The sequence below is a fragment of the Phasianus colchicus genome, chromosome 10 (assembly GCF_987193195.1).
Source record: "Phasianus colchicus chromosome 10, bPhaCol1.hap1.1, whole genome shotgun sequence".
NCBI lineage: Eukaryota > Metazoa > Chordata > Aves > Galliformes > Phasianidae > Phasianus > Phasianus colchicus.
The window spans coordinates 24,221,592-24,233,761 of record NC_143445.1 but is presented as its reverse complement, the minus strand read 5'-3'; the positions used below and the strand labels follow the sequence as shown (position 1 = coordinate 24,233,761).

Genomic DNA, 12,170 nt, shown 5'->3' with positions numbered 1-12,170 from the left:
CAACACTACTGTGAGAAACAGACCCAGAAAGATCAGGGATATGCAAAATATTACAGCAAAGGGTAGAGAGACAGCACATTCAGGAATTGCTGAAAATGTTAAAATATTTTGTTTCAGGTAAAAGCACCTATTATAAGACTTGTCCAGATTCCAAACAAATAGCTGCCATCGTTTTTTCTTACATTAAAAACATATGTTGTAAAGTAAACCTCTATCTCACACTTCAATAGCCAATAGACAGAAAAGGGTTCAAAACTATTTGCTGTTAGAACTGTTAAGTAGGTCAAGGAAGTTCACAAGTAAAATCCCCATCTCATGAAGAAAAACTAATATTTGAAATGTAATATATAATATATATATAATATATATATTATATATAAATTGTATTAATATATATAATGTATACAATATATATATATATTGTTTAATATATATATAATGTAATATAATGAAACCTATGGCAACTCAGACAGAAGCACTATCAAAAACAAAGTCCACCTACATAAAAATGGAAATTATGTCATGAACAGTGAGCTGAAAGCAACAGCAGAGAACATGATCTGTTTTTATTAAAGTTGGATACATCTGCAGCACAACACAAAAACTGTGACAGAATGTATGCAATCAAAACATGCTTTAGCTACTCTGATGTATCTACATTTTTGGCTTCACTTCTTCCTGCAGCTGGAGCATTTTGTTCCAACAGCTCTATGCTGTTTTGCAAGCAAAGCTGGCAAAATGCCATAAATTTATGAGAAACTTTGAAAGAGTTTGGTATTAAAGATTTCTACTTTGCAATCAGTATAGCCTGAACTAATAGCACTGCTACTAAACGTAAATGGGGACATCTTACAAATATAAAAGCCAGGCAAATTTAAGTCCCTCTTTTCCATGCAGATTGAGATAACACCTTGCTCTGTCAAAAGGGGAAGAGAGAAAATACGTAGATACAGCTGGACGAGTGAACACACATTCCGGTATATGAAGTACTGGCTAATTCTGCAATAAGATTTTGATTCCATCAGAAATAATAAATGGGAAGAGATCACAAAACACATTTACACTGTAAAAGGAGGAAAGGAATTTCTAGCACACTGCACATTTTAGCAGTCTGAACTTTTTTGGCTTGCCATGTTTTACAGTATCTCATCCCTATTACTAATAAATAAATAAAAGACAAATTGCATTTTCTATTGCCTCTCAAGTGATACTTCAGCACTCCTGTAAGCCCATCTTCAGGGACATCCAGAGAATGGCCGGTCACAAGCAGTGACTTCACACACTGCAAGGCCTTCCAAACACGACGTGTGAGCTGTCTCCAGGCAGTCAGTGCTATGGGAGATGAAAGGCTCAGAAAGCACATCATGCTCATGGCTGCTCCAAGTGTGCAAGAGCTACATAAACTGACAGCAGCTGGTGAATAGGTACAAGCAGTAAGAAGTTCGGCCCCAGTTTAAGTCACTGAAGGGTTCATGGGTCAGGTCAGGCTACAGAAGCTGCAGCAGGCAACAAGGGGATCACTCCATTTTTGTGGCTCAAATTCTCATGTTTTATATATATACACACACACACACATATATAGCAGTTAGAGAACTGCATAGCTTGCAGTTCCTCTCCTCTTACATTTAGGCTGTCTGTTCCTCACACAGCCACTCTCTCAGGGCTGTAGCTATGCTTCTGAACAGCAGAAGTAACTGGACACTGAGGCAGAGAACAGCTGCTTTTACCACAACTCTTGTAAAGAATTTGCTAGGAGTTTCCTTAAAAAAATTCCTCTTGGAACCAGAACTCTTCACAGGAATTTAGGAATTTTAGTGAAGCTTTTAGGGAGAGGAGTCTTTTATGCCAAAGGCAGGATTTCTGACAAAGAACGGCTTGATCAGCACCTCCATATATAGGTACTAGCTTGAAGTGTCAAAGAGCATTCGAAGTTCACCTTCAAGGAAGGGTTTGTAAAGTTGTACTGTACGTACTGGAATACCTGCATTCTTCAGACTGTCACCAGACAAGAAGCTGCCTGGATACATAAGACTCCTACATACCCCAGTCCTGGACAAAGATCCAAGCTACAACCTTTACAACACGGAAACCATTTCAAGGGCCATCTTTCCTGTCAGGGCCAGAGGTACAACGCTGTCCGAATGCTGAATGCACATGCCTAGAAACCTCGGTGTAGGGGAGAGGTAAATAGAGGCTTATTGCGAGTCTGAGAAGCGACACCTGGAAAGCTGCCTAAGGACTGTCAAAGTTCTCCCTCAACACCCATTTGACAACAAAGTTACTCCAATGAGTTCAGTGAAATTATCTGTACGGGGGAGTCTGAGAAAAATGAAGCTGCTTAAATGGTAAAAACCCTCCTTGTACATCTCATCGCGCAAACCAAATAAAACAACAAACACAGCAAATGGGAAAATAGTCCAAAGAATACTCTCTGCCTGTAGCTGGAAGTCATTTATGTTACTCAGTGAGACACGATAATGGACATTATTTTTCACTTTGTCAGTTCAAACTGTGACACTGGAGGAAGGACAGGCTGCAAAGGTTTTGTCTGCAGTGCCTAATTTTTCACCACACTGCTCCTGCCCTCTCTCCACTGTGTCAGGGGTACACGAGGTGTTGGAAGGGCAGTGAGACTCAACCAGTGGGTGGAGAGGCTGGAGCATAGGGACTGAATTACAGGCAGCCTGCTGAGTCTGTCTGAAAGGCTGTGCTGTTTCTCTTTATGACTGATATGCATCTATGTTCCCCATGCCATATTACATGGAAGGGATTAGAAATAGGATTTCTGATATTTCAGCTGACATGTCAGGAGAGATCATTTCATGCAACCGTCTATGTTGCAACTTCAAATTCACATATTCTGCTTTCTAAAGGGATTGTATATACTCTCATCTCTATTCCTAGGCTCAAAATCTTATGCATATGACCGATTCTGCAATTAAATGTACTTCAAAGTGTCTAAATCATAGACAATCTTTTGTATCTGTAGGTGTACCTTACTCCCCAGAAACACAATTGGCTATGTGAAATAGAAATAAGTATTAAAATAGCTCCAAAATCTAGGCATATCACAGCTTGCAATAGTCTGGAAGTTGTTTTGAAAAGCAAACATTAACAGAAGAGAATAAAACTGGGAAAAAAATACCTTAAATTTGCTGTAAGTGCCAGGTATTGCTGCCTATAAATAATGCTGTCACATATAAATCTTAAAAAATAGATTACTGCAACTATCAATATAGCTTTACAGTATCTAAAAATTTGGTTTATTTTTAAAGAAAACTACAGGATCATAATAAAAAATATTATATTACATAATACTTTACTGGACATATAGTAAACATGACAGCAAATATAAACTTTAGAAATATTAACTACTGCATGAAGACTGTAACATGCCATGACAGAGTGCAGTAACAAGACTTAGGACCACCTGATCTCCCTGTACAAAACATTATTAAATTCCCGATAGTTTCATGGGAAATGTAACATTTTTTATGCCTCCATGGAAATAGGCTTTGAGCCTCCAACTGTATTATAGAGATGTAAGATATTCTAACTCTTCCATGTTCAGGCAGTCGAAATTCCAACAGTACTACACAGAAAAATTGCTTGGGTTTTGCCCTCATGCTAGAATGGATGACCTAGACAATGGTCATTTCCAGCACTCCAGCAATGATGCTTTCCATGCTGAATTCATGCAGATCACTGTCCACAGCAGATACAATTTAACATAGCTCTGTTGGTTCAGATGAGACACTGAGGATCTGTTTGACTGCTTTTAGTAAGTTTGTCCAGGGTGAGAAATAAAATCATCCTTCCTCTGGAGTACTGAATAGTATCAAAAAATATTAATCAGAAAGTTCCAATTGCTAAAAGTTCTATGTCCTAAAGAAAGCCAAGCTCACTTTCTGCCCCAATATTCTAAAAACATGTGATTTATGCCAATATTTTCTATGGATATGTACACAACAGAATGAAGAGATCACTTTGGGCCCACAAGTATATACCTGAGAAAGTATTAGAATGTTTTTGTCTGAAGCATGAGCTCCATCTCATTACATTGCACTGTGTATAACTTATTATCCCTAATGCATAAATTGATACCATTTGAAGAAAAGGGACCACACACATTTATAGGATGAACAACAAAAGACCTTGGTTCTCTGGAGGATGTTCCTGCCACATTTCCTTCTGCTGTTCTCCATCAAAAGCTGTTGCCTTGACAACTGTGGGGCATTTTCTGGCTCTATGTATGCTGGTGGGAAGAAGGCCAATTTCTTCCCACACACACACAAAAAAACCCAAAAACAAAAACAGAACTGATAAGAAATAAACAATAACTGTTCCAGTACCCCCAATACTACCAAAATGAGGAAGAAAAGAAGGAATTGTATTAGATGTAGTTTTTTAAGTCAGAAGAAAAAATATTCAAGCACTGAGGGACTCACAGATGAAAGTGAGGAACTGAAGAAATAGCAATTACTTGAGACTCTAGCAGTGCTAGGAATAGCTGTGGCTAAGGTCAGGGCTCAGTTCTTCTCTTTGACCAGATTCCTGCAACTGTAATGCCACTGGCCTTCCATGGCACTGCCCTGGCTTTACTGTTACTCTGTTTATAAAAAAAAAGAAGTGATACTAAACATATATATGGAATGGATCTGTTTGTAATTTCCAATACTTCTGCATATAGCCTTTGAGAATACTAAATATAATAAACTTTATCTTGAATTCTGTGCCTCATTTTTCTTTTTTGAGTGCAAGTGTTCTTCAATTAACATGTCTCCAAAGCAAAAAAAAAAAGAGTAAAGAGATGACAGTATCTGCATTTCACTAGAAAGAACAGGAGATGGACACAATTTATTTGCAGCACAGAAACACCTATCAGTGTGTTGCCTCAAATCTCTGGCCCCTTCTGTTTCCTTTAACTAGCATGGAGATTTTCAGCTATGGAACATTCATTTGTGTGGCTGCTCTGTACCAAAAAATTCAACACATCCATGAGGAAAAAAATCACATGCCTTGAAAGTCAAGGCTTCTACAAAGAAACACAGATATGTCATAATCTTTAAATGCTTAATTACTTTAATCATGTATCATGGCTTTTGCCATTTCTCTTGAGTTATCAAACCTTAACCTCCTTTAAGGGTTAGTGAAAACACAAGCTACCTATCTTGCCAGTAGATATTTAACAATTACGTTACATGCATTCTTTCCCAAGATTAAATTATTTTAGAAAGTACTCATTAGTAATTAGAGCTCAATTTTCAGACAAAAGCAGCTAAAATTGCCTGTAATGAAAAGCAGCGTACTCTGTATTGCAAAGAAACTGCAGTATATAAAGAGACAAATCTGCCAAACGTACCTAACACCACTGAAGTTCTAGTCTAAGTTGATTTACTGTATTTTATTCAATGAAAGGAAAGACAAAGGCTGCTAGCAGCATAAATTCAATATGCAAACATCTATGGTCAGGATTCACAATACATCAGCCTGCTAGTCAAACTAATAGCATTTTTATTTTAAGTTAAATGGAAGGGGATTAGGGCAAGAAAACATCCTTTATTGACCACTGAACACATGACATTGTTTATTACATAAAAGGCAATTGCTTAGTGAAGATTCCCTCTGCTTTTGCTGCAGAAAATGTCTTAGTTTGCCATTAACCCTTCTCCCCTTACAGGATAGTCACATATGTACCACTGCTTACAGAAGCATAGGCAGCCTTCTGCATGATTGAGGGCAAGAACTTTGTAATGCACTACCTTTATCTGTCATATTTTGGTCTACAGCAGTAAATTTTGTATGCTTCTACAGACTACTCCCCAGAAATATGGTAAAGATGTGGCCTTTTATACAAAGATAAGGTACACAAATGATATCCAGAGAAAATACGGTAATAGAAAATAACAGGCTCAAACAACAATGAACAGCTCACAGTCAAATCCAAAAGCATTAGAAGATTTCAGGCTGTGTGGTAGAGTACAAATCCATCTTGGATCAAATTATTCACCCATTTACTGTGGTCCCTTGCTTGGCCTGGCAATTAGTTCAACTGTGGAATGGTACTTACGGGTACATTTACAATCCCTACATATTCTCTACAGCACAAATGGACTTTGGAATGGAAGAACTGGATACAGGCTATCCCATGTAACCAGAATAACAATTACTTTCATATAGGATGTTATATTTGTGTCTGAAAACAAAATGCAAGTATGCTGGGTTTATGTGGCAAGATTTTAGTAGAGGGGGGCTGTAGGGACACCCTTTGTGAGAAGAGGCCAGGAACTGCCCCGTGTCAGATCAGAGCCAGCTCCTAATGGGACACACCAATGGCCAGAGCTGAGCCAATAAGCAGTGCTGGGTCTGCCTCTGAGAAAGCAGATTTAGGGAAAAAAACACTACTGTGCAACAACAGCTGAGGACAGCAGAATGAGAAAATGAGCGAGAAACAACTGTGCAGGCACCAAGGTCAGTGGAGAAGGAGGGCAGGAGGTGCTCCAGGCAGTTCTTGAAGAGCTTCTGCCTGTGAGAAGCCCATGCAGGATCAGTTTGGGAAGGACATCATCCCATGGGAGGGATCTTTCCCCATTTTTCTTTGAAAATGAGGAGTGAGAGAGTGGCCGTGGTGTAGTTTGAGTGAAACCACCAGAGCAAGTAAATAATTCCCATCTCCTACCTGGTGTTGCAGGCAATCTGAAGCAAGTTAGCTGACCTCTTTGTATCAATTATCATACTACTGCCTTACTGAGATTCACTGTTTTTGGCTCTAACAGAGTTAACTTTCCTGTTTTGTGTAACATACATATACGTTTAGCAGTACATATAGAGTTTAGCAATTCTACGTGCTACTATAAAACACTGCTCCATCTTAACATGGAGAAAACTCTTCTACTAAGCAAAAAGTTATGTTAGCAAAACTCACTTAGGCAAAACAATATCCAAACCTGATCTTTCATCCATTCTTGAGAAACTCACTTGAGCAGACTGAAAGTAGAAATGAATGTTGCTGGACAGGCCTGATCTGCAGAAATGGACTTTTTCCATTCTGTCTAAGAAACAAAAAGAAAGAAATGCTATTTTTGGAATAACCAGTTCTGATCTACCATTGCATGACACCATTTCTACAATAATTTGCAGGGAAATGTTGCAATTAGTCTAATCCTGTAGTGATGTAAGCTACTTTGTGAATGTGTAAATAAAACTGTTTTATGCTAAGCAGCAGAGCCTCAGTCTCTTCTCCAAACTGTCTAAAGTAATTTTGGTTATAATCAGCAACCCCTCCAAATGTAATTATTCTGACGGACAATTCTGCAGTAAAGCTTCCCTTCCCCTCAGATGGGTTTTAATCAGAAAGGTCACTTTGGCTAATAATTTCTATGACCTTTTCTCCCCCTCCTCCATAAAGTTGAAAGCTTGAGTTAACATATGATGTCTTTAGAGGAAAGGAACATCCTGTCTTCTACAGATTGAGAAGCATGCTATAACTCTGACCTACAGGAATAACTTCTGGGAGAAAAAATAAAATGCAGTCTCCTAAAGTAAGTCTTTGGCTTTACTCCCAAATTCCTGAGAAGGCTACTCTAATCACAGCATCAAACAAAAGGGTAATTTTTAATAAGTTTTGTGCTTATCTAAAGCAGAGTGCTGCTTATTTTTTGACATTTGCTGACTTCCACCCAGTTTAGACAGTTCCTTAGCTGCCTGTCAGCTGACCAGTATCAACAGTAACAACAATACATTTTTTTATTTTCTGAACACCTGAATCTAAATAAGTTAGCACTGCACATGTATGCATGCACACACAAATGTAAGTAATATCTGAACATTTTCAAAGGGCAACAAGTCCTTTTGGAATAGTAATGAATAGAGAAATCATCTTGTGCCCTGCATGAGATAGGTGCATTTCAAGATTTTCCTATATAGCTTCCATGAAAATTGGCCCCTAAGCAAGGGTGTGAGTCATTGATGAATACAGCTCTAAGGCTTCATGCTGTGCAGCAAGAGCTGTAAAAGGCATTAGAGGAACACAGGGGAGGAGAAGGAGGGGGTGGGGGGGGTTAGGAGGTTATTATATAGAACCTAGTAATGGTTTTACACGAACACTTTCTGAACAGTGTTTTGAAAACGTACGTCCCAAACCACTGGGCACTGACCAGATTACTGGGCGCAGCGCCCTCTGTTGGCGGGCGCTCACGGGGGGCTGCACGTCCTCCTTCACTGCCAGAAAACAAGCTTTTGTCCACACTTGAAAGGATTTGTTGTCCCATCTACACTAGTAATGTCTCCCAGTAGAAAACTCCACTCGTAAAGGGAAAATTACCCTATGCCACTGGGGCTCATAATAATTTTTCCAAAAAAATTGTGCTGGAATATTGATTTCTCCTCTGCATCCATATCCACAATATGAAAATCCACAACCACAGCACTGTAACAGCAAAGTCACATCCTTTACCAATGTAATTGTGCAAAAAGTATGGAACAGGTCAAAGAGAATCTACTGGTGACAAATCTGAACTTCAAATTTCACAGGTATTTGGCTTACACTTGTCTTTCTTTTCTTAATATCAACAAATTAAAGCTGCTGTCAATTCATATCATTCACAGGTCAAGAATGAACTATACATAACCGATAACACATCTACTTAATTATGAGCAATTCAGCCTTTTATATATGTGTTTCTCCTATCCAAGTTAGAAGATCCAAGGGTCAATACAGACATAACACTTTTAGCCAATATGTAAACCACTGTCATACCAGATTCTCCATCCTTCAAGCTTTCAACACGTTCTGTCTCCTACCCACCACTCTTTCCATTTTTGCTTCTTCCATTGCGTTACCAGCCTTGGGATATCCATCTGAAAGAAGAGATCCAATATACGCCATTAAAAATATCTTGAGACTTACAGATGAAAGGACTTCAATGTGACATTTATTATAAGCACTGTCTACATGACAGTAGCTGGCTGTGTTGGTTTAGTTTTAAATAATCTAACAGATCTTTAAATGGGTCTTTTTCTGTTTTTTCAGGAGACCACTCAGCCAACAGACCTTCATAGGTCTTTTCTAGAAAATTTTTGTTAACTAAAAAATAAAAAATTTAGAAAACAAATCATAAGAACTGGAAAATTAAAAAAAAAATGGGAACAAACAGAAAATGAAACTTTTTTTCTCCCTCCATAAGACGTAAAAGAGGTGCAACACATTTCAAATGCAATAAAACAGCGATTTTACTCTTGTATCTTTTGAAGAAATAGGCATAGTGGCCTACATCACTGGAAACTCAATCCAAAAGGAATGCTGAAACAGGAAAATAGTTTGCCACATTGCAATTATTTTTGTTTTTCCTAACAGCCTTAACACCTATACATTTTACAAGAAAAGAAAAAACTTGGTGTACTTATTGATTTTTTTTTTTTTCAGAATAGAAATTACATTTCCCTTTTTAACTAAAGAGTTTGATAACTGTTAAAAAAACCAACCAAACACAAAACCATCACCCTGAAATACACAGACGTGCAGCACCATCTGCTGGATCAGCATCCCTGCCAAAAATTTCTGCACTTAACAGAAGATAACTCCACAGGCTAAAAAGAAAAAAGCCATACAAACAAAAGTGTCTCACAGACACTAATTTAGCCAGCAACCAGCAAGCAAAGGGAAGGAGCACGGAATTTCCATGAAAACTGCAAAATAATACTCTACTCATACGGCGCTTTCTACATCTCAGACACTATGTATAAAGTGCTGTACTTAAATATAAACAGACCACCCGCGGTTACCACAATTCAGTTTGGTGTGCGTTTTAACTCCATTAAGATGATTTTGATCTGGCTTCTTAGCTGTACACATCGTGTTACGTGATTATAAATTCACATTTTTCCGCTGAACATTTGTGAACAGAACTGCTCCCCTAATGATAAACAGCTATCCAGTAATTTGCGTTCTTATGGTCAAGCGCTATGTGATCTCACATTAGTAGCACACGAGCTCTTTTTGGACGGCAACAGACCATCACTGCAATATCACATTTCATCACAGATGCTGATTTAAAATCCCTGCGAGACAAGTTGTGAGATGGATTTATCTTTCACATTGCAAGTAGAAAAAAGGTCTTGTCCTGGATATGGGAAGAAGGGGCCCTTAAGCGTATCACACGATGTACCACAGCAAATCCTGCCACTCTTTGTAGCTTCTACCACCAAGCTTTCCATTCTGTCAGGCCATCTAACTGCAATCTGTGAATTCAGCTCTTGGTGCACTTCTTCCAGCAGGTAAAAAAGCACACCCTCAGCAGGCACTCCTTTCACCCAGCACCTTCCCAACAGGTGCAGGTTCTGCCTTATTTTCACAGCAGCAAATCACACATTGTACTGATCTGTTTTCTGATTACCTTTATTTCTGATACAGAACTGAGACTTGTTTGTTCTAAGAATTTATTCTGAAAAGCCAGCTGCCTTCACATCATTTTTCTAGAAGTCTTCTCCACATACACTAGAACCAAGAATGCGAGTGCCTTAAGAAGCCTGAGTTCAAAACAAAGGCAGTCACAACTTCATACATCCAGAGGGCAGACAGAACTGTGACAGGAAGCAGTTAATTTCTGTCCCAAGCCACTACATTTGCCTGCTGCATACCAGGGCTGCTGCTTCAAAAACACGATTCAGCTCAACTCAGAACCACTCTCTGTGCCACATAAGACAACAGAGATCTTCCTAGTGGCATATTTGTTTCGGTTAGCTTGAGCATTGGATTTCCTGCAGCATTCCTCTGTTTGTAAAAACCCAAGTTGCCTCCTAGCACTGTTTTTCTGTTTTCTTTTAGTGCTGTAAAGAACTTGAGTGACTTTTCTCAGGGGTATGATCAGTGAAGTAACCAGCAGCAGAATACCAGCAATAATCTCCAAAAAATAGCATGTTGCCATTTTAATGCATTCACATCAGGCCTGACTTCCACTGTTTTTCTTCTCCAAAAGCATTATATACATGTGTCTACTAAGATCATTGTTTCTCACTATGGCCACTGTTGCTACCATACCATAGAATTACGTTCTATATTCAAATTCACTGCAAACCCCTTCTCCAAACCTTCTCCAACAAGCACATTTTAATTGTGCTATGATTAATTTATTTAATGTCTTTTCACCCATTAACCCTTTAAAGACACAGCAGCACTTATTTAACTTTCTAAGAATATCTTTTCCTAAGGATACAAAGTCATCTTTCTTTAGGCTGGACTCCTAGCAGCTACTTCTTCATAGTTTCATCTCTCCTTTTTGAGAGTAAATGCTATACTGCTGCAGGAGAAGATGGGTTAATGCTTCAAGCAGACAGCGAGGCAGATAGTTACCAACAAAGGGCTTCTGCAGCAAGATTATATTTCCTTCAAAGTCTGGAATGCCTTTCTTCATCCAGGAACAACCAAATTCAGTGGTAGGGGAGGCTTCCCAACCCAGAAATATAAATAAATTCAGGTTCAAGACGCTTGTTAAGAGATAACACTAGCAGCCTGTACAGAAACAGGACATGCAGCAGGCAGCTCCTGGCAATCTATGGTTTGGCATAATCAGTAACAGGTGAGCTGTTACAGACTGGCTCCAGCTGTGATGCAGCATGCTTGGGCATGAGGGCACTGAACCAGGTGGGATTCTGATGAGCTGTGAGCTGCCTTCAAATAATTCTACAAACGGCCCTGCTCGTGCCTTGATGCAAGCTCTTAGAACTTTCTGGATTTCGCACCAGTGCACAGCAGGCTTCTCCCCTACCTTCCTACCGACCAAGGGAGGACTCACACTGCAGCCCTCGCTTTTCCCACATCACAAACATACGAGCTCAAACCAGAACACGAACCTTTCCTCTCCACCTACACTCACTTCACCTGGTGCTGTAAGCAGGTACTGCGGCCACAGCCTTCTGACGCCTGGAAGAGCACAAACAAAGGGCGCCGGGAGCCAGAGCGGGGCATAAAGGGGGGCAGGGAGGGAGGAGCAGCCTGGAGGCGCTTCTGGTGTCACAGCTCACCAAGGCGAGGGGATACGGAGAGCTGCTGCGTTAAGAGGCGGGCGGGTTTTTGCTCACCCATTTAACGAGCTAAACAGCTCTTTCAGCAGTCGGGCTGCCCGCGGTAGCAACCGTGCAGCAAGAGCCCCTGGCGAGCAACCAGAACCCCT

At 39.6% G+C, this 12,170-nt stretch overlaps 1 protein-coding gene across 6 annotated transcripts; it reads right to left on the bottom strand.

Moving 5' to 3' along the window:
* Positions 1 to 3,290: 3,290 nt before the first annotated feature.
* LOC116243361 (uncharacterized) lies at positions 3,291 to 12,169 on the bottom strand. Of its 6 annotated transcripts, none has more exons than XM_090147763.1 (5): positions 12,079 to 12,169; positions 11,879 to 11,920; positions 8,803 to 8,859; positions 6,979 to 7,052; positions 3,291 to 3,828 (listed from the first exon to the last, which is right to left on the bottom strand). In XM_090147763.1, the coding sequence occupies exons 1-5, from the start codon at positions 12,080 to 12,082 to the stop codon at positions 3,745 to 3,747; spliced, it is 261 nt and encodes an 86-aa protein (XP_090003889.1). In that variant the 5' UTR covers positions 12,083 to 12,169; the 3' UTR covers positions 3,291 to 3,744. The 6 variants fall into 6 exon arrangements, 3 of the variants coding, with proteins under 3 accessions (XP_090003889.1, XP_090003887.1, XP_090003888.1); XM_090147761.1 differs by having other exon boundaries at positions 12,022 to 12,109; XM_090147762.1 differs by lacking the exon at positions 3,291 to 3,828 and adding an exon at positions 3,857 to 4,972 and having other exon boundaries at positions 12,022 to 12,109.
* Position 12,170: the final 1 nt, after the last annotated feature.